Source organism: Struthio camelus, chromosome Z (assembly GCF_040807025.1).
Source record: "Struthio camelus isolate bStrCam1 chromosome Z, bStrCam1.hap1, whole genome shotgun sequence".
Classification (NCBI taxonomy): Eukaryota; Metazoa; Chordata; class Aves; order Struthioniformes; family Struthionidae; genus Struthio; species Struthio camelus.
Genome location: NC_090982.1, coordinates 38620282 through 38643723, shown reverse-complemented (window position 1 = coordinate 38643723; position 23442 = coordinate 38620282). Strand labels below are relative to the sequence as shown.

Sequence of the window (23442 nt, the reverse complement as noted above, 5' to 3'; positions counted from 1 at the left end):
TGAGGATTCACAGCACAGGAGGAACCTCAGAAGTTAATTCAGTAAGGCAAATACCTGATGCTTTTTGCTGTTTCAGCGAGATTTTTTCATAATGGACTTTTGCATACTAGAGCAGATGATACTTGTATGCACTGTGATCATACTGCTCATGCAATTCATGCAAGTGGAAAGCAAGTGTGATGCTGTCAGCTGAGATCAACCTGTAAGGGATAGCGTTAGGAGAAGGATTCTTCTGTATCATCTTAGCAGAAATATCACTGGCAAAAAGCTAACACAAAAGATTTCTCCAAAAGAAAATGGGAACTGTATTGAAAAATGTACACATGTACATACCCGCTTTTTTATAAGCAAAGATAGAAGAGAATTCTAAGAACCATTAGAAGTGTTGTTGATACCTTCTTTTGTCATTGCTACTTCTCCAGGCATAAAGGATTTCCATTAGGTGACTTTGTTTTTCCTGCCCTGTGGATTCCTCAGTTCTTAAAGAGAGTGGAGAATGCTTTTGTAATGGAAAAAGCCTAAAACAATTGTGGTACTGTTAATGTTTTGCAGTTGATTTGTTTGTTTATTTGGCTTCTCAGTTTAGGAAGCTCAATTAGAAAATTCTATTGGCAGATGATTTTGGTGTGGCTCAAGACTTCAGAGTATGTGGTGGTGAATGAAATCATGTGACTTCCTTGCTTAAATACTATCTAGGACTCTGCAGCATGAATACTAACAAATCGCTATTCGCCTAGCGGTAGCGCTGACTAATTGTAGCACCGCTCCACTGGTTGTGGTAGGAAGAGAAATATATATTGCTACATAAAGGCATTGCAAAAATGTGGCAGCCTCGTGTTGATAAAAAGCCTCTAAACAGTGTATTCACAAGGATAATCAGTGACCAGCAGCCACAGAAAAGCACCAACCATTGTTTCGAGTCTTTCTGAGTCCGGTCTGAAAAGATGAGTTTGAATTCATGTTGAGACGTGGGATTCCTGTTGAATTGTGACTCCAGCTTTTGCAATCATTCCTGAAGACTTTTGACAGCTGAAGCTTGTGTTGAGTTTTCACTTTTTGGTGAAAATTCCATTTGCATTTTGTCTACGGATTTGATAAGTAAAATCACAGATGGCGGATACACTACAGGCTTTTCATATCACTCACTCTAAATAAAAGACAATTGCTGATAAGCTTGTGGGTCATGCTATAATATGAACATCAGCCTTTCAAGTACAAATATGATCACTAGTATCCTCAAATGAATCTTTGCAACTTTTTATCTGAGAAATGGATAGGAAGTAACAGTAATGGCATAGGCAATAACAGAAACAGGTAATGGTAATGTCAACAGCACAGAGATTATATCACACTATTTAGGTTGAGATATTTATGTGGATTGTAGGATCCTGACTCATGGCTTTATTTAAATGAAATATGTGTATAAATACCTTAAACTGATATGACTATTACATGTATTGTTCATTTGAATCCTTTTCTAAGGCATAGGAATATGTGTTGAATTTCTTCTAGACAGAGAATGGAAAATAAACCATCTTATCTGAATGCATGACTGAATATCACTCACTTTAATAATAAGTCATCAATGCGTAGAGCAAAACGATCAACAAAAAGATGTATTCTAGCATGCAATGTGGAAGTGAAACAGTGTTTATTTATATATGAAAATACACATTTTTAAAGGAATTTTAAAGATATGTGAATTTTATTTGGCAAGAAAAGTGCTCAGTATTTGGCACATATTTTAATTAATTTTGAGCAAGATAAAGTTACTTTTTCTAGAATATGTGAGTGAGTTCTTTTCCATTCCTAGTTTGAAACGGTTTATGCATTCAAATTTCCTTCACAAAATTTTGAGGATTTCAGCAGCTATAGAAGCTTATCTTTTTCGGAAAATGATAAATACAAGCACAGCTAGACACAAACAGTCTAAGAGGTTCCTGCAAAGTGTTGATGATAACTTTTTGGCACAGGTGGTGGAGGAGCCAACAAGGAGAGGTGTGCTGCTGGACCTTGTACTAACAAACAAAGAAGGTCTAGTTGGAGATGTGAAGGTTGGGGGCAGCCTTGGCTGCAGTGACCATGAGATGGTGGAGTTCAGGATCCTATGAGGAGGAAGCAGGGCAATAAGTAGGATCGCAGCCCTGGACTTCAGGAGAGCTGACTCTGGCCTCTTCAGGGACCTACTTGGAGGAATCTCATGAGGTAGGGCCCTAGAAGGAAGGGTGGTCCAGGAGAGCTGGTTCATATTCAAGCCTCACCTCCTCCAGGCTCAGGAGCAGTGCATCCCTCTGAGTAAGAAATCAGGCAAAGCGGGCAGGAGACCTGCATGGTTGAGCAAGGAACTCCTGGCAAAACTCCAACAGAAGGAGGAAGTCTACAGAATGTGGAAAAGGGGACAGGCCACTTGGGAGGAATATAGGGATGTTGTCAGAGCGTGCAGGGATGCAACAAGGAAGGCTAAGGCCCAGTTGGAATTAAATCTGGCAAGGGATGTTGAGGACAACAAGAAGGGCTTCTTCAAATACATCAATAGCAAAAAGACGACTAGGGAAAATGTGGGCCCGCTGCTGAATGGGGCGGGTGCCCTGGTAACGAAGGATATAGAGAAGGCAGAGTTACTGAATGCCTTCTTTGCTTCAGTCTTTACTGCTAAGGCCATCCCTCAGGAATTCCAGACCCTGGGGACAAGAGAGGAAGTCTGGAGAAAGGAAGACTCTCCCTTGGTGGAGGAGGATCGAGGGAGGAGGGTCTAGTTGGAGGCTTGAAGCTATTGGTGTCCCCCAGGGGTCAGTCCTGGGTCCAGTCTTGTTCAATGTATTCATGGATGACCTGGAGGAAGGGACAGAGTGCACCCTCAGCAAGCTTGCTGATGATACTAAACTGGGAGGAGTGGTTGACACAGCAGAAGACTGTGCTGCCATTCAGAGGGACCTGGACAGGCTGGAGAGGTGGGCGGAGAGGAACCTCATGAAGTTCAACAAAGGCAAGTGCAGGGTCCTGCACTTAGGGAGGAATAACCCCTGTATCAGGACAGGCTGGGGGTTGACCTGCTGGAAAGCAGCTCTGCCGAGAAGGACCTGAGAGTCCTGGTGGACAACAAATTAAGCGTGACCCAGGAATATGCCCTTGTGGCCAAGAAGGCCAATGGTCTCCTGGGGTGCCTTAGGCAGAGTGTTGCCAGCAGGTCGAGGGAGGTGATCCTCCTCCTCTCCTCAGCCCTGGTGAGGCCTCCCCTGGAGTACTGTGTCCAGTTCTGGGCTCCCCAGTACAAGAGAGACATGGCACTCCTGGAGAGAGTCCAGCGGAGGGCTACAAAGATGATGAGGGGACTGGAGCATCTCTCCTATGGAGAAAGGCTGAGGGAGCTGGGGCTGTTGAGCCTGGAGAAGAGAAGACTGAGAAGGGATCTCATCATTGCGTACAAGTATCTGAAGGGGGGAGTGTCAAGAGGATGAGGCCAGCCTCTTCTCCATGGTGCCCAGTGACAGGACAAGAGGCAACGGGCAGAAACTGAACCACAGGAAGTTCCATCTGGACATGAGAAAAAACTTCTTCACTGTGAGGGTGACAGAGCATTGGAACAGGTTGCCCAGAGAGGTGGTGGAGTCTCCTTCGCTGGAGATATTCAAAAGCCGTCTGGATGTGATCCTGTGCAATATGTTCTAGAGGACCCTGCTTGAGCAGGGAGGTTGGACTAGATGATCTCCAGAGGTCCTTTCCAACCTCAACCATTCTGTGATTCTGTAAACCTCTGCGAATTACTCTAGGTATCCAAATTAGGGTAGTGTAGTATTAGCAGAAACACGAAACACAAAACTGAGTCATGCACAGAGTGATTTCCTTTGTTGGAAGTCATTTAACCTGAGGAACTAAAACAGAGACTTACTTAAAACCCAGAAGCAGACCCACTTTGGATATTACTCAGTTCTTACTAATATGAATTCTCTGTAAAGTTGACAAGAATTTTATTTAATTGGAGATTTCAGGTTTTAGCTTATTCAGTGGTGTGATTGCTTAAAAGCTGAAAGTCTAGTTATGGAAATGCAGTTAATTCTCCTGGTCACTTACTCGCACTGATAGTTACAGGTGAAATATTTCATGCTTTTATTTGTGTTAATTGTTTTATATCTACCTTTTCAAAATGGAAAAAAAAGAGCTGTAAAAATTGCGTGCATAAACTTTCATTAAAGGTAAAAAATCTTACCCCTTTTCAAAATCTGCTATTGCAGATTCTTCCATATCTCCTTTTAACCTCAGCTGATCCTGTGCACAGCTGTCTAAATGTCATTTGTAGTGGCTTGTGATTAAGTAACTCCGTATCACTTTCTTAATCACAGAGAGCAGATTCATAAAATGCCATTCAGAAATTTCAAGTCTTATCATGTTTCACTGTTCATATATGCTGTAGTTGAGAAATGGAAGCCTTACGAGACGTATGGGTTGCACTGCGTGGCTGCAAGGCTTTAAGCGGGTGGCAGAACGGAGGCACGCACTGCATTCACACCATAGGTGGTACGCGGGGGCCCATCAGTGTATAAGTGGATGTTTGAATTGCAATCTTTCCTGAGCTCCTTTCCATTGATACCAGTACAAGCCATGTGACCGGAGCCTGAAAATGGCAACTTGATCTAAAACAGTAGTACATGCACTGTGCTTTTAGCTTAATCCCCTTGGTATGAGCTGCCCAGCCAAAGCAATGGAGCTGTGACCTGTCTGCAAAGGTGCTCGTGAAGAGCTTTCCTCGCAGCGCTCTCGGCTTGCTGTAGTGCCAGTGTTTGGGTGAGTAATGTGCCTCAGCATGGCGCTTTCATTCATTTGATTACAAAAGACCAATTACTGCAACCGGGGTAGACACAGATCTCAGGGAGCCTCGTGCACCTGTGTCAGGGACCGGATAGCCTCCTACCTGCATGCTGAAAGGGCTGGAAGAGGGAATTGCAGGTGCACTAGCAGGCATTTTATAGATACTTTAGTTGGCTGGTACTCTATAATTGGAGAAAAGCAAATCTACCATTTGTTTTTTAAAAAAAGGAAAAGATGTGATCTGCTAAAATACAGACCTGCAAGTTTGATGAGGCAAGATTTTAGAGAAGATTTTATAGGAAATGATAAATAAGACATAGAAGAAAATGGAAAATAGGATGTAAAAGCAAATACGCGAGAGTTAAGCTCAGGTTTCTTTTCATATGGAAACTGATTTTCCTGACAAAGGAAGATGATGTGATTTATGCAATTTACAGGTGTCAATGAATTTTTGGTACTTCTTTACGCTGCACAGTAGCAAAGAGACTTCCCGTTAAGTTTGTCACCTACTCTTGCAAGTAAATGTTTTCTTAGGTCTAATAGTTCTGTAGGAAACCCAGATAAAGTTGGTTCTCTGTCCCTGATGCCATGCATACCTTTTCAGTGTGTTCCCTACTCCTTTTCACAGTGTTCTCATCTTAAACGTTTCTGTAGGTCCTGTAGTAAATTTCGATTCTCTTATCTCCATATTCAATGCAATAATTCTGGGACAGAGCCTGTGCGTTAAGAATGTTAACTTGGATTCAGTTGCCAAGCATCTCATGGTTAGTCCCAGACGACGCCTAGAGAATAATATATTTTGATTACAAAATACCTTTTTCTTGTGTCCAGAGTAGGAAGAAATCATTCTTTGATCAGATGTATTTTTGGCTATTGAAAAACTTAAAAAAAATATATATATATATATTAAATACTATTTGTATATATTATACATTTATAGAATCATGCCTGACTTCAGTTTTACATCTTCAAAGTAAAGATTTACAAGGTGTAAAAATGGGTTTGTATATGATATATAGTTATCATTTTAGAAGATTTCTATTGAAGTTATTTGGAAGCAGTAATGTTTACGTTATATAGCATCCTTTAATGGACCTGATCCTGTATTTCTTATATTATTAGTCAGCAGAGTTTTGCCTGTCAAAAATACCAAGATCATTACTCATAATAACTTCTGCAGAGACCCAGTAGTCAAAACCATGCTTTGAAGAGTTATTTTTGATTTAGGCTCTACTACAATGAAAGCTGAAACACTACTTCATTGACTTAAGAGACGCTCGTGATGATTTAACCTGTTGTGACTGAAATAAGAATGCAGCTATAATTTGAGACATTGTAAACACGCTGCCCCCAAATTTTGTCTGTTTTAAGTTTCTTCAAAGCCAACTCTCTCTATATATTTTTTAAGTAGTTATTGATTATTTCCCCCGCACCCTAGCCTGCACTGTTCTGTAGCGTGTAGGAAGGATGGGGCTGCTCGGCGCATCACAGAGGGTCAGGGCCAGAAGACGCCTGGGGACCGGAGGCCAAAGAGTGGCTGCTACAGCTCCCGTGGGGTCTGGACAATGGCCCCAGGGCTGCAAGCTCCGCATGGGCGACTCTGCCCCTGGGCGTTTGCCCTCCTGTCTTCAGGACGGCTGTGCACGGAGCCGTGTCCTGGTACTGAAAAGGGCAGTGGACTCACTGGTAGACTGAGGTTTTGCAGGGGCAGCACCCCCATTTATGCGTTTGTGGTACTTCGAAGGATAACTATTTTCCCTTTGGAGGACTGCCGCTGTGCCAGAGTACCGCAGCATTGTATCACTCTGCTAGTTTTAAAGGAACAGTTCCTCTTCCCAAGTGCTGTGTCCCTCGAGGTTTGCAGAGGTAAAACCACCTAGGAAGCGGATTGCTCTGGTTTTACATGTTTTTGCTTTTGTATTCTTTTTCCACCTATGTCACGAAATAAGCGATGGGATGTAGCTTTTGTATGTTTAGCCTCAGTGCTTGGGAATTTGAATGCAGTCTGTTGATATTCACAAAGTTATTCGCACGTGTACACGCACAAAGGCTTGTGTGTGCAGTGCTACCTTGGGTTATCTTACGGTTTACAGGGAAGACTTTACTACACACTTGGTTTAGGGAACACTTCAGTGCCCAAAGCAGCATTTATTAGGCAAGAATCTTCAAAGATGGAAATAATTCATATCTAGTTGCAAGACTAATGGAAAATTGTGCTGCATTATTTAAATTAATTCTTTCCATAATAAATAAATAGATGATAAATGAAATAGTTTTGCATTAATATTTCCTATCATCTGCTGTTTAAAATGCGTATTCTCATTGTTGATTTCAAATGAAGATAACTTTAATGTACATCTGAAAAGTAGCTTATTAGAAGTGAAAATTGAGAAGGGAAATTAAAGGGCCTAAGACAGCTTGGATCCCAAGCAACCAAAGATTTTAGTAATATGTATGATTGATCTCTATGAGGCTTTCATTTTCCTTGGCCACAGAAAATATAAAGATGACCATCCTGCTTCATCATGTTTAATTAGGAAAAAATCAGAGGAAACTTTGAAAGTATTTTTCCTAATTAGTGTAGAACATTTTCAATACATTCGGAACAGAAATAGTTCATATTTAGCCCCATTACATTTCTTGTGCAGACCAACCTTCTTTTTTCCCCCCATTGTTCACCACCCATTCTTTGGTGTACTGATCAGATTCCTGCCATAGGTTTTCTGGAAATACAGATACAAAGAAAATTATCGTCCTGTGTTTGTTTTTTTAAGCATTGCTGCTGTTTGAATTTGATGAGCAATTATTACAGTTATATACTTTTGCAAAATTAAGGAGTTTTCCTGATGAATATGATGCTAGCAATTTATTAGTTGTGAGTTCTTCCTCTTCGTTGTATTGTACTGTGTTCTGATTTAGTTACTTCTGCGTACTGGGTATAGGAGTCGTTTCATGTTTTCCTTGGAGTTTCCAGCATCTTTCTTATTTCAAAATAAGCTTAACAATGGAAAAGCATGTGCTTGAAAATAATAATAATAAAAATTCTCATGAAAAATTTCAAGCCATTCTGTTTCGTGCTTAGAATAAAGGTTGGGGTGAATCATGAGGTTTATATTCTGTGCCTTATCTTAATTGTCCTCACTGTTTCATTGTGCTTTATCTGAACTGTGCAACCATTTGCAAAAATCAATACCAAAATACTGGCATGTTGTGAATCAGAGAGAGAGAACCCCCCCCCCCCCTTTTTATTTTTGGATACAGAAATCCCTCTTTTTTTCTTTATGTAAGAGTTCCCTTCCAACCTATATTATTCCGTGACTCTACTTTTTCTTCAAATGCGTGCCATTTTCTCTTTGTTTAAATGCTAAAGTATTTGAGCTGCCCAACATGATTTTAGTTGGAGCCTTCAAAATTAGGAAAGTGGAAGAGATGGAAGTCAGCGAATGCATTTTGAAGAGAGGCCGTCAAACATTAGTATGCTAATATTTATTTTGCTTTTAAAAGGTATTTGGGGCAACAGCGTGTAACGGCTGGATTGAGCATGTTTTTTCCTAGTGCAAGGAGTTTTATTTATTTATTTTATTTATTTTTATTTCCTCCTTTGGCAGCTCACTGTGCTGATAAATGTGTCCACGGTCGGTGTATTGCTCAAAACACCTGTCAGTGCGAGCCTGGCTGGGGAGGACCCAACTGCTCCAGTGGTAAGTTCTCACCTGCTTCTGCCCGTCTTGTGTGCCTTTCCCAGCGTTGTTCTCCCTTTTGGGCAGATTACCTTTGATTCCTCTGCTCAGGATCCTAGTCGAGGGGCTTGGACTGTGTTATCAGATTAGTCTGCATGACCTGATTTTTTTTTCTTCGTTTACTTTAAAAACGTCACCGTGCGCCAGCGCTAAAAATTGTGAGCTGTTTTGTGCTCAGAAACATGCTGGATAGTCCAACGTTAAGTATACAGATAAAAATACATTTGAACTGTAAAATTATCTCTATTTTATGTTTTTATTTTTTTCTGTGCACAAAGGATGATGGTGCAAGGTCATGTTTAAAAGCTACGAGCAAAGGCTTCCTTGCAGCCACATGGCACAGTAGGCAGGGATGGGTTAGCGCCTTCCATTTGGTGTATGGGGAAGCCAGTAGATGATCATGCTTAATAAAAAAAATTATGAAGACTGAGGCATTACATACTTGGTACAAGAACAGTGCAGAATATCAAAAACATCAAGTGAAGTCCTGAAATAAGAGCTGGCCTTTTAGTCATTGCAATTTTCTAGATTCTCGGAGAATAGCAACCCGGCGCTGCAGCCCCAGCGACAGGTTGCAATACGGCCATGGTGCCTGATGGAGGGTCTTGTTCTGCTGCGCATGCAGAAACTGCTCAGTGGCAACAGTGGCTTCTTTGCATAGTATCCCTCCCTCTATCAGAGGGAATGATTTGTGGAGGCTATGAATTGTTGCCTCTCTCTTGCATCTTTTTCTTTCCGTTATCTGGAATACAGAATTTCTCGGAATAATTTTTTTTTTTTTTAATATATAATACATTAGTTACTCCGTCTTTCTGTTCCTGTATGTATGGTCTTTGGAAATGTCATCTTCAGGCTAACATTGCAGCCATATATGTCATTACAGTCAAGTTCAAAGTAGGTCACTGCTAGTGACTATCCATTTGAAAGGGGTTTATTTTAGCCAGTGATTAAAAAAACTTATTTAGAATTTAAATTTCACAGGCCATGTAAAAGTCGATTCGCAAGACAGAGCTGATGGTCTTGCAAAGACAATTGGCTATCAGTTTCTTTAGTATAGCATTTCTGTAAAAACAACAGCTGAAAACCTAGATCATCAGCAGGACAATAATTTTGGTTTATAGTACCCTATTTTCAGTTGCAGTTGTTTTTCTGCTTAATTCAAAACAGGGAAATGTTCTTTTTTTGAAAACAAAATGCTCTCATAAATTTTATGGAAGTGGTCTCTTGCTTAGGTAGCTTATTTTGTGAAATATAAGAGTAAGTGGGGAAATATTAATAAACTACATGAAGATGAACTTACCACGTTAAAAATGTTACATTTGGTAAGTGGACTTTGTATACTTAAATATGATTATTTTCATACACAGTCCTAAAGAAACAGCAAGTATTGTACAAAGTGAGGAACTGTAAGCGTTGATAATGCAGTGCTACTGTAATGCTGATCTTAATCAAGTGTGCTGAATTCAGTCAATGGAAGTTGCATGTTACCTTTCTCTCTGAGAGCCTTATGAGTTGAGTTCCTCTGTAGCTAACCAGATATATAGAGGAAAAGTGTATTACTGTGCAATGTAGGATGAGGAGATACTATTTATGGAGATCTCCGAGTTCTGAACTCCCTGAAAGGGCATTTTACATAGGACAGGAATCTCCAAAGCTTTCTTTGGAAATAATTCTTCCTCTCACAGGATTTTCTTGTCCATTTCCCTCACCTACGTGTTATAACTCATTTTGAATACATGTGCAGCCCTTTTCTTGTGCTTCTTCCTCAGTTCACTGCCTTTGACTGCTTGTCCCAGCAGCCTCAATTAAAAAAAGTACTTTCTGATGTGTATACACGACAGGCCAAAACTGAAAGAGCCTTTGTTCACGTGCCTTTGAACAGTGTCATCTCACAAGAGTTTTGCGGTCCTCTAAAAGGTCTGCATGGCATTAGAGGTAACTGGAACTGCAGAAAATTGTTGCAGTTTGCTAGTGTAGTGCTAGGAGAAGGAAGGTAGACTAAGGAGGAAGAGGATATTTTTGTTCATATGTTACAGGAAGATTCGTTTTGGAATTTGTCACGTTTCCATGCGGGCAAAACTGCAGTAAGATGTTATGTTTGCTACATTGTCCTGCTGAATTTGGGCAGTGCTGTTTGTTGCTAGCTACGCGTGATTTTCTCACAAGCGTGTCTGAGAACCACGTTGGCAGTGAAATCAAAGAGCGGTAGATAGTACTGAAAAGACAAAGTGGTAGCTTTTTGACTCTCTGGAGCTAGTTTCTGTCACTGCTTGCCCTATGTAGGGGATAAACTCTTTCCCTGTTTTTCTTTAACTGTATTTTCTCCATCCCTAACTTGATCAGCATTAGTGAACAGAAAGGTACAGTGAGACAAAATAGAGATATTTTTATTTTACAATCATTGTTGTTCATCTAGGAAATTATTCATTCAACAAAAATCAGTGAAAATTGTCATACTTTAATAAGACATATCATATAAATACTTCATTGCTTAATTCAATAATGGAGAAGGAACAGAAATTACAAAGCAAGCCGGTCTTCCTAAGGCAGGCTATCAGACGTTTAATGATTACTGATAACCAAACAGAAGGCTGAGACTGAAAGGAAGAGATACTCCTCAAAATGTGAGAGGTGTAAGGCAAACTCCCTGATTTAATATTCAGTTCGTTTTCATGGCCTCAAATATGTTGGAAGCAACTGCACTATGTAAGCACTAAACTTCTTGTAAAACTACAGTACTGAAACTTCTCTCCCAAAATACTGTCCTTTCTCGATCAGGATTTACTCTTGTCCTTATGTAGGAATTTCATCTGTAAGTATCTGTGAACAGCATTAACACTATTATATGCCAGATGTCCATGTGCCAGATCCCACAACCTGAGCTTGATTTTTAGCTGTAGTTTCTCAATTCTGTTTGCCAGCTTTGTTTAACAGTTTTTTTTTTTTTTTTTTTTTGACTGTATGCCATGACAGCGGCTTTCTGGGTGGTAATTGTAGACAAGCGCTTCCTAAGTGCTGTAATGTTTTCTCGAAAAATGACAGAGTGATTGCATGGACTAAATTGGTGTATTGTGCAGTAAAAGCTGTGCAAGCAGCTTCCTTACTTACCTTTGCCAGTGTACCACAGCGTGATATGGTACTGTAACCTTTCTGGGGACTACGCTTTTTCGGAGACTCCCATTTATTTCCTTTTGTGGCAACCATTACCTCCTTTATGTAATGAGTTGTATCCAATTTCTAATAGGCTACATCAGTGGCCGCTTTCAACTTAAACGTGGAGGGTTAAAGATTCGAGTACTATATGAATGTCTCTGAGGCTGTCCTCATTCAGTGCTTATTTCTAGCCCAACTCGTAACTCTTCTTTCCTTGACATCCTCTGCCTTTCTGAAAAGCTTTCATCCTACCTGAGATGAAACTATGAGTGGATGTATCTTTTCCTGAATAAAACCTGAGTGGTGTCCAAACCAGAGTTTGGTTAGTTATACAGTATCTCTTGGGGGAATGTTTTCTGTGGAAAATGTATTTTTTCACCAGGCCTTTTCTTTCTGAGCACGGGAATTACACTGTATAAGGTGGTGTTTGCCTGCAGTGAAATTCAATGGGAAGTGATGGAGATGCTGATAATATATATCTCTGAAAAGAAATACTACTTGGGTTGAGATATCACTCATTTACAAAACACTTCAATTCTAGCGGAAGAGATGACGCTCATGTGAAATAACTTACTCTAATATAGATGTATTGACTGAACACAGTACACAGATCAATGACAAGTGAGTAGACAGAAGACACGAACTTGTCTCTTGGAGTGAGTGAATCAGCACAACCACCACGCTGTCAGGATCACTTTGAAAAAGTGTTTTGTGAACTTCAGGAATGTAAGTTCTTCAGTTCTGGGCTGGGCCAAGGACAAAATTTAGAAAAGGGTACGGTGGTAAAGATAGGTGTTTTTGTAGATTAAACATGAAAACTTTTGAATAGATTTAACTGAAGAAAAGAAAGACCCCAAACCAAACCCAGCCTTTGCCTCCTAAATTAGATTATTGTTTAAATCAGATTTTTAAATTGGATATGTCAGCTTGGATTTTTGTATCTTACAAGAGCATATTTGCCTGCAGGTTGTGTTGTCTTCTATAACAGTTGCTACCTATAATGATAGTTAATCATCTCTACGTATCTAGCTAGCCAAACCATGTTTTCCATTTGTAGATTCCCTTTTCTGCATGTTTTCTGTTCTCATTGTTGAAACAGCATTTGCAGTACATAATATATAAACTTGATCCTCAGTTTTGAATGTCTGTGAAAGTTAGATGCATATGCAGCCTGATGTGGACTTTTAGTAAGAAATCAGGACGTTCACTTTGTTTTTCTTCTCATGCCCAGTAGTCCACGAATAATTCCTTCAAAATCAATAGGACAGCTTCTGTATAAGGTGGAGCAGAAGCCAAATGCCAAAATCAATATTACACTGGCTCCTCTGAAAAGGTTATAGCCTTGGTGATCCCCAGCTGGCCAGAGCAATAATGCAAACAGGGCATGACATGTATTCCTTTTTGGTGGATAACAAGTATGTTAGGATTGTTTGTGGAAATGTGAATAAGCATTTTCTATTTTATTGTATTTAAGTAATCTCAAAGTGCATTTTCATCTGTAACTTCATTCTATTAGTGATTGCAAGAGTTTCACTGGGACTGTAGTCTGAGGGCATGGAGCTAGAACACGTGCCACGAAGGCTTAATTTGGCTCCAGGATTTTATAAACCTTTAGAAGAAAACAGCCTGGCTCTTTTCTCTGATGTTTCAAGTTGAGTGTTTAAAGCTAGCATTACAGAAACATACCTTTTAACCTTTAAATGCACTTGTTAAGGAAACTTGTAAGAGCCAGTAGCTCTGGTACTGTCAGACTTCCTTTACTGTCGCGGATGTTTGTAAAGTTTGTAAATTCCGTGAAAATCTGACTGTTTTCTTCATGGGACTTGGCAGAGAAGGTTTATGGCAGAAGCTGGATCCCTTGGCATGCTTTCTGTGAGACACTCACGTGAGTTACAGGCGCCGCCAGTTTCTCAGTGGAGCAGATAGTACCCATTAACCCTGACAAGGTGGAGCTGTGATTGTTTTCTACCACCACCTCGTGTATTTTTGCACCCAGAACTCAAATAGCCCCATAAGCACAGGTAACGGGCAACGTGCCTGGGAGCACCTTATAAATTCTGAAGGCACAGCTTGTGAATCTCGAACACCTCTTGGATTAAGGCCTTGTTTTCTGTTTTGTTTTGTTTTCAAAAGCTTTTTGATTTACAGTGCTTGCGAGATATACGTAGAGAGCTTGCTGATCTTTAAGTTTTAAAAGCTAAGCCACTCAGCAGGCTTTAAGAATAGATGCTGCTTTTAACCACGTGCTCAAACCAAAAACGCTCCCGCAGCTTCCAAATGGCCACGCATGCAAATATATCCAGCTAGCAAAAGGTGACAGCAAGTCATAAGCATTAATTTTAAATCTAAACTTTTTTGTTATATATGTCTTTCTCATACTCTCCAGTTCACTTAGCTGAAACTGCTGTGATTCACCTAACTGAATTTTCTTCAGTTTTGCCAGCTGAACTCTTTATTATCTCCTTGAACAAGGCAGAGTGTCCTCAAGCTGAAAAATTAACCCCACTAGCAAGCTAGATCAGGTGCAAATAGGCAAAACAGGTATTGATGGAAGTGGCCATCACCAAATTGCCAAGAGTGGCAATCATGGGAGGTGGTATCAAAGTTCCCAGGGTTATATGGCAGCTGTGCTTTTCTAGAACTCAGTTCAACAAGATATTTAAAATTATATTATGTTGAAGATCATCTTTGTCCAATAAAGCATTTTAGGTTTCAAGTTCTAGTAGGATTTACAGACATGCTACAGTGTTTCGTTGATGTTACAGTTCCAGTCTTTAAGCGAAAGCATAAATATCCTTTCCAGAAAAGCGAGTTATTGGAGAAGTTACTGAAGGAAGGCATTGCAGTAAATGGCAGTAGTTTTGTTCATCTGTAAATATTTTCTGGATCAGAGGTGCTTTTCACTTCCACTTTTGCCCATTTTTAAAAATCAATAAGCTTGTAGTGTTTATCTAAGTTAATTTGTTGGATGAGATCTATATTTGTTTTATTTTTAATAACAATGCGGACGTATTTTTAGTATTTGCTTAATGCTTGTTTCATTCTGCCTTATATAATTAGTCACTGGCTTCTTTAGTATGTTTTCAGGGATATGAAGGATGACATTTGTTGTTAATCTAAAAATTAAGATGACCTTCAAATCATTGAAAAACAAGGGAAAAAGGCTAATTTATGGCCCTGCAAGGAGATGTGTGCAAATTCAGGTTCATGGACAGCAGTCCATTTTATACAGTACAGACAGATTCATACCATTTAGTAACTTTCTCTGTAAGAGTGATTATTTTTAACAGGTTTCATCTCAGTAGCAAGAAAAAATTAACACCAAGAGCTATCTGTGTGTTTTTCTTAGCAATTATCCAGCATTGTGTTCTGATGTCCAAAGCACTTTCAAGAGTCTTCTGAAATATATGGCATGTGAAAGGCATATAGTTCCAGTCTTTTATAGGATCTGAAAAAGACATTTTCATTGTTCTTCCACTTCATGGATCAAAAGGCTTTTACAAAGCAAAAAAAAAAAAAATATATATATATATTAAATTAAAGCTTAGCATCTTGAATAAAAATCCTTTCCTTTATACAAAACAATAAGAAAGAATGAAAAACAGGCCACAGGGTAAAAAGCCTACAATGTAACAAATGAAACCAAATAGAAACAAAAGATTCAAAGGAAATCCAGATTTAATAGAAAATGTGCTCTGCAAAAAAGCACTATGCATTTCTGTGTTTGGGATGTAGGTAAAGTAAGTATTTTAGTAAAAGGCATTGATATTTGATAATTATTAAGAATGATTCTCTGCAGGAAAAGATTTATTTCCTGATATGTATGTGCATGTATTTGTCGTGACATCCTGAGGTAACCAGGACAGAGCATATCTGCAAATATAGGGAGAACAATAGCGTGTTCTTATTGAATCATACATTTCATTTTTTCCAAAGGATATTTTTATTGGAATATTCCATATAGCTGGCTTTTTTGTCTCCAGCCCTTTAGCCTCATCTTTGAAATTTGTTTGCCATGTTCCATATTTACTGTCTTGTATCCCCAGCTGACATACTGGTTGATGTCACTAGTGGCTTAATGCATCTTGTCAAATTTTGAACACACTTGAGTGTGTTGAGTTCAATAGGTTTCAAAGTCAACATGACTTGACTTTTATGTGGTTTAAATTCAAGTTGGAAGAATAACACCTGCAGGTGTATCCGACAGGAAAAGAATGCCATCAATTTAAATCTACAACTAATCAAACCGTAGTATCAGAGAATAGTTGCAAGAATATTCTGTAAACTTTGCAATAAGGATGGTCTGGGCTTAGATTAGTGGCAACATTCATGTTTTGTTGCAGTTTTCACTTTGTGAATCAATGAATGTTGTTCTGAACGCAAAGAGAAGTGAAGATCATTAAAAGGAGTGTCTATATGGCTATGACCCTTTTGATATTTCATTCTTTGCTTGGGAATTCCACATCAGCTAGTTGAGTATACCAATGTGTATCGAGTACACATCAGTAGTTGGTGTACTAATAAATTACTATCCTAGCTTAGTTTTGTGTAGATGAAAGATACATGATGTATTAACATAGTCTATGACCTACGGGATTGTTGTTACGATATGTGAAAACCGTCCTTCTGGCCAGAAGGACGTTGATTCAGTTTTCTGACAAAATTTTAATCTAGAGTATGGTGTAAACTGTATCTTTCCAAACCTTTGCATTGTAACTGTGGCGTTCTACTTGACCAAAATGGCAAAACATTTTCAGGCATGCAAAATGTAAGAGTAGCACACAAATTAGAATTGAATATCACTTCTCCTTTTGACGCTTGAAAGTTAGATGGGGCATCTGTTATTTATGGAGGAAAGGGAAGAGTTGACTTGGGCGTATTTCCTCACTGAGGTCCTCAGAATAAGAGATGAGGTGAGTGACTCCTTTCATCTGTGAATTGAAATATAGCCTTTGTAAAAAGTCATACAAAGTGCTTTGTTATGAATTTGTTGTTGAGATCCACTGCTGCTATTTATTGCTGCTTGGATATCTGAAATATTAGTTCCAGAAATATGTATTTATACTAGGACAAGCATATTTTTTGTTTCAGGAGCTGAAGGAAGAAGTTCTAACCTATGGACAGTTTTAGGACAATTTATAATAATAAGCCTGTCAATGGGCAGTAGCCCTTTGGATAAATCAGAATTATCTCAGTATTGGTCTATTTTACTTATGCTGGCAATTTGAGGCCATTAGTGATTTTTATTCCCTGGTAATGCAAATCCCTTGTGGACCCTCCTAGAAACATTCCTTTTTTTTTTTTCTTATCTTTTCCTCTGCTCCAAAAAGACTGGAACAGGTTTTAAACAAGGCACGTCACAGTTGTCTGTTGTAACCGTAGATGATGGTGATGACTGGAGCCATGCAGGACCGCATGGCTGCCCCCACTGGGGATTCACAGTCTCCTTCCACCAAAAAAATTACAGAACAGAAAGTTGCCTCTGCCACAAAGAGCTTGCGATGGAAGGAAAAGGAAAGAGGTAACACAAAGCTTGAAACATGTAGGGATTGAGGAAGGAAGGAAGCCCTAATAATCAAAATGGCAAGTAGTGATTTCAGCATACTTGCTGCTTAGCCAGAGTCAACTTTTTGTGGACTTCACAGCAAGGAGGAGTTGGAAGGTAGGAACTTGGAGAGCAACGTGACAGTGTTATGGGTGGGCTATGGAGAACTTGTGCCAAGTGTTAGAGGCAGTTTGAGGAGAAGCAAGAAAGCTGATGGTATGAAAAAGTAGCAAGGGGGCTGATGTCATGGGCAGTTTAAATGTGGAGGTTGATACTTGGATACTGAATGAGAAATGATAGATGAGGCATAGACCATAAAGGCCGTGAAAGTAAGGACAAGGCAATAGAGCTCTGGGAGTCGGAGGAGCAATGCAAAGGGAGGCATGAAGATTTAGACTTGTCCTTGATGTGACAGCCTACCAAGGAAGAGAGGTCAGTCGAAGATGGTGTTGAAGTTATGGGCAGCATCAGTTTGTTTTACACACTGGAACAGGGCAAATCAACTTTTACTTGTTAAAGGCTGTTACTCCCTTGAACCTATCTGAAGAAGTTATGCTGGAGTTCTGAGGAGACGGAGGGATAGGGATTCTGCTTGTTGGCCACTGCTTATTTAAGATAAATTTATACTTGACAATATTGCATTCCAAGTGAGGGAGCAGTTCATTCTGTTCTGCAGGCGGTTGAGGTGGGGCTATTTACTTTTTAGTTGTTTTAAAACACCATGAAACTACATTAACCGAATGCTCTGATATGCGTCTCCTCTGTTTTGGCGACAATGGTCTGTATCTACAGAAACACATAACAGTGTTTTGCTGGGCAAAAGCAAAAAGGTCTGCAAGTCAAAGTAAAATCGCGTTCCGTTGTCTTGGTGCTGCATGTAGGACAGCTTCAAAAAATTAGAGGAAGAAAAGTAAATTCTAGTTTTGCTAGGATTCTTCACTTTCACCTCCCTATTTGCAAAAAAAAAAAAAAAACAAAAAGAGAAGGAAGTCTGATTTAAAAAAAAAAAAAAAGAAAAAGTACAATGAACGTTGTCTACCTTGAATATAATGTTATAAAGGCAACTGTAGCATACTTAAGTCAGAGTTTCTAAGGAGAATTTTCTTCTGAAACGTTCTTTGGCTTGATTTGATAGCCTTATTTTGTTCTCATTATATGCCATTCTTTAGAGAAGTACGGAACTGTAGGTGATCAGGGTAGATAGTCAGGAATAAACTCACTCATTTGCACTTCCCTTTTTATTGCCTTTCAGTGAAATCAACTAAAAAAAGAAAAAAACTGACACGTATGCGAGCACGTTGCATTAAAAATGCCTTTGTTTATAAGGAGGAAGAAAGAAGTTTTAAAACTCTTCAAGTGGGCCTGTAAATTATTATACACATTTGTATCTTGCAGTGTAAAATATCAGGGCTCCCTGCATCCCAATTTGCAAATCGCCAGCAGCTCACAGAAGCCGTGTGCATAAAAACGAGACCAGGCCAGCATAATAACAATGTGCATTATTACACTTATTATAATATGAAATACACAACTTTAAATCTTCAAAGATTCTACAAAAGGCCCAAGAATGATACCAGTTTGCATCACAGATTTTCATTTCTTTTTTTCTTGAAGGTGATTCTTTTACACTTGAATCCTTGGGTGTCTGTCCTTAAAGTTGTCATTTGGCACTGAGCTTCAGAGATCATTTCTGATCTGTTTTCATGTTGGTAGACTGGTATTGTCTTAGGGTTTCATAGCATACTTTAAAAGAGAGTTTATACAATGTAATGCCCTTATTCCTAAAGGGATGCTTTCACTTTCCCTGAGCAGCCTTTTGAGAGAGAAGTTTTCTGTCCCATATCTCTAACACTGTGAGATGTGCACAGCATGTACTGTGGTGACTAAAAAGATATTCCCAGATGAGCAGAATGTATAAAAAGAAAAACGACAACAAGATGTGACATCAGTACCACACAGTGTTTGTTAAACATTTATTTTGATTTATTTTTTTCCCTGCAGCCTAAGATGAAGGCAGGAAAAACCCGGCGAGTCTCCTACAAAAGCAGTACAGCTAGTTCCTTCTTCTATTTAAAAGAGAAAAACCCGGAGGTGAATATAAAGTGAATTTAACGTATGTGAAAAGGGAAAGGAAGTGACTTTTGGAAGAAAGCTGCTCTGCGTGAAACAAAGCAGAATCGGCCAGTTCTATATGATAAATATAGAAAATTCACTGCTGGTTTATGGGTTCTGTTGCAGCATTCAGTCTGTTTCCAGGAATTAGTGGGGCTGGGTTATGTTATCTGTTGTTGGAAGTGTTCAGAACATAGGACTTCTGTCTTCATATTTTACTTCCCTTTCACATACACCTTGCATTGAGGCAGATGATTTACAACTTCAGTTCTGTTCAGAAGTCAGTAGCTGACACGTGTGTGTGTGTGTGTGTTTGTTTGCGTAGGCGCGTGAGTACGTGACCTTGGTGCAGTCAGGACAGTCGTAGCAGCTATTCTGATTAAACTCCAGCTGACAGTCTGTAACTCGACCACAGTCATTAACTCCAAGACTATCCATTCCACCAGATTAGCAGCTGTGCAACTTCCAGCCTGGCTTTCTTCGTTTCTCAATACTAGGAAGCAGCAGAAATAGTCTGATGTAATAGTTGGTAAATTTAGCCTCCAAAACTAATTAAAAAAGAAACAGAACTTGCCACAGGAAACATTGCTACCCCTTGCCCCCCTTTTTTAGCAGTAATCTAAGTATCGCTTTCAGAGAAATCACTTTAATTTCCTGCGGGGGACATTATTGATTAGCAGTCAAGGGACAGAGAGGTAAAATATGTGATTTATCTGTCTTGTTCAAAAATGTTATTTATTCCCATTAATCCTGCAGATTTCCCCACAGCTCTGCCCCATAACTCACAGTTAGATAGTAGGCTGGGGACAGACCTTGTGTAATGGACTATCATACAGTCAAACTGTCATACCGCCAGGCTTGTTCTGGTAGAGCGCTTTGGCATTGCGCTGGAGGAAAATAATTATGTAGTCAATGTTTGTTACGCACCTGGCCATTGCCAAGAGGCTGGTCATGAAGTTGGAAATCCTATTAGCGGACACACGATGCCTTTTATTTTAATGATTTCCTGCAAACATAATGAGAAGATCATGTCAGGAAACTACTAAATTATTATGTACTGTGCGGTACATGCTCTTGCAGTAAAATAGTCTAGACAAGTTCAGAGACATAGTGTGTTCACCTCTGACGTCAGTAAATCTCCAAGAGACAGCAGCGAGCATCCCGGGGAGGCAGGCTGGAGATGGGATTTTTTGAATAGAGCGGAGGGAGTGCAAGGCCTCCACTGCCTCACAAGTGAACCAGCCTCTAGCGAGGCAGCCCCGGTGCCTAGGTACTCGCTGCCGTGGCAGGTGTGTGGCAGGGTTTGGGTCTGTAGGGCTCTGAGAATCCTTGCAGTGATTCTTCAAACAGCTGCATGAGTGTTGTTGGACTGCATCAGATATTGCACTTCCAGGTGTTGGTAAAAGAATATGAGCTGGAATATATCAGCCAAGAATAAGTCTTCTCTTGCGTGTCGTCTCTTTATATCTAAAGAGGGTTCAGGCCAGGTTCATCCCTGACTGAGTTCTGTGCTGGGAACAGTTGCGGTCTGGTGGTCAGTTTGAATACTTCAGTTCATCAGACATCCCAGGAATGGCTGAAATTGTGGATTTTCTTTTATTTATTTATTTATTTTTTTCAATGTAGGAGCAGAAGGAGGACCATTATCTGAATGCAGTCTGAGGTAGTAAGCAAAAAGAGTGTAGGGGTCCTGAGAGAACATGCAACTGTCTCAGAAATCCACCACCCTTATTCCAAAAATAGCTAGTCTGCTAAGGAGAAATTGAGGACATGAGCATGAGGATTATGCTTTGTTCCATGTAGGCCAGATAAAAAGAAACGCATAGCAGTTCTGAACAAATGCGAATTATCATGGTGGAAGGCATCTTATGGCAGAGGCATGGTGTGGCATGGACAGTAGTGAGTTGCCCATATAGCCCAGAACAGAAAATACGCATCTTCAAATACATGAATGGAGACGAGAGAAGGCAGTAATAACATGAGCAGTCTTCTGTCAGTTTGTTTAAGAGTATTGGATGTTTATAATATATATGTTTTTGTTACTGTGTATTGCGTGTAGATGGATGCAGTATCTACATTATGGATGCATGTGCCAATGACCTTTACTAGAAAAAAATCTTAAAAAATTCTTAAAAGACTCTAATCCTTTTTTTATTTGTGTAGCTTGAGTGATCAGTTCCTATAGCAAAATAATTCCTACCCTGAGGCGGTATCTTGAATTATTTTGTCTAACTCTAAGAAAACATGTCTGCTCTCTGCCTGGCTTTTTTGCCCCAGGAGAAGACTGAGACAACAATGGTTGTCAGTCACAAAGGACAGAGCTTGGGCTTCCAGCTACTGCAGCTGAGCTTTTGCTGTTGCGCTGTTGTTAACAACAGAACTTAAAAATATAAAGCAGATCATTTGAGCATATGATTAGCACATCCCTGTTGAACTCTAGATGACCTTAATCTTCCATCTCTTTACAGAACTCCTGTGTTTCTCACTTAAGAAAAATTCTTCCTGAACATTAAGGTTTTTCTTTTGACAGTGAATGTTCTTTGAGTGGTTTGCTTACAGGGTTTTAATGGACTACATTGGGGCAGACGAAAAAAAGATGCACTTGAATGACTGTAAAAGCACACTGGATATCCAAAATGGTAACATCCAGATGAGGTTTAACCACATCATAGTTAGTTTCTGTTGCTTGGTGAAATATTATTTATTGTGTATTCTTTTGCACTATCACTGTGTTTCAAGATTGAAAAGGAACTATTTGCAGTCACATAAACTAGTAGGAACTTCTGGATTTGGAAAAAGAAATGCCATGCAGTATGGTAATCTTATGATAAGTAAGCTTTGCAATGTCTTTATGAGATTCAGATCATTGTTTATGGATCTGGACTCTATTTTTTACTTTTTAAGTCACCGAGACTTGTTTGTGTGCATAAAGGCTCACCCCAATCTCAACCATTACTTAACAGTGGAGAGTCATAATGAAGAGTTTTCCAGTGAAGAGACTGGAACTTGCATTTGCTTCAGTTTCCCATTTCAAAGCGTTTTCTTTTATGCATAAGAAATTAATTTGTAAGCATAAATTAAGTTCTGTCTGCGTATCAAGACCCTTGAGGACTAGGGAACGCCGAGGATGTCTCTTCTATTGTACACTGCAGTATTTTTTTCTGTTTCATAACTTTTTTTTTTTTGTACAGCTGACTCGTATCTTCAGCGCTGTAGCATGAGCTGTTATAAAACTGCTGTAAACTTTTCCTTCTGCCCCTTCAGCATGTGACAGTGACCACTGGGGACCTCACTGCAGCAGCCGTTGCCAGTGCAAAAATGGAGCCTTATGCAACCCCATCACTGGAGCCTGCCACTGTGCATCGGGTTTCAAAGGCTGGCGCTGTGAGGAACGCTGTGACCAAGGGACATATGGAAATGATTGCCATCAAAAATGTCAGTGTCAAAACGGAGCCACCTGTGACCACGTGACTGGAGAGTGCAGATGTCCTCCTGGATACACTGGTGCCTTGTAAGCAGAGGGTGTATTATTTATTGGGGAGAGGTGTGAGATTTGCCTAGTGCTATCAAGAGAAACTAAGCTTAGAACAATTTTTAACACTATCTGGTCAGTCTGGCTACTGTATACTACAGAGGAGCAGGACTGGCTGAGAAGAAGCGGGGAAACCTTCTTTCCATGCATTTGCAGAAGTGCACTTGAGGGAAAGCCCCTCCATCTGGACGGCTGAATAAAAGCTACGAGAAGTAGCCATGGGAGCTTCCTTATGGCCGATGTGAGAACTGTTTGGCTCCGAGATTGGAAAATAGCATTGAAACGTACAGTTATTTGGATTTCTCATTCTGGAATATATTTCTGAGCCTTGTCAGTAACAATGAACCAGCACCAAGCCAAATTAGTGTAGGAAGAGATATCTTTAAGAAAAAAAAATCTGCTTACAATTTCTGGACTGCTCGGTCTGTTTCCTTAGATTTCTTGCACATATACTGTACAGTGTACAGTTTGCATCGCTTTTAGTTTGGACTGCCTTCTGTTTCATATTTCTTGTCTGGAAAATTAACTAGAGTGTTAAAAATAGAGATATCTGG

The 23442-nt window shown here is 39.7% G+C and overlaps 1 protein-coding gene across 3 annotated transcripts in view; it reads left to right on the top strand.

The window, feature by feature from the left end:
• Positions 1–23442, top strand: part of LOC138060825 (multiple epidermal growth factor-like domains protein 10) — a 106616-nt gene that overhangs the window by 33608 nt on the left and 49566 nt on the right. For all 3 annotated transcript variants that reach the window (XM_068927129.1, XM_068927128.1, XM_068927130.1), the window contains 2 exons: positions 8415–8507; positions 22621–22867. In XM_068927129.1, coding sequence (XP_068783230.1) covers positions 8415–8507; positions 22621–22867 — 340 coding nt within the window. The remainder of the gene's footprint in view (positions 1–8414; positions 8508–22620; positions 22868–23442) is intronic.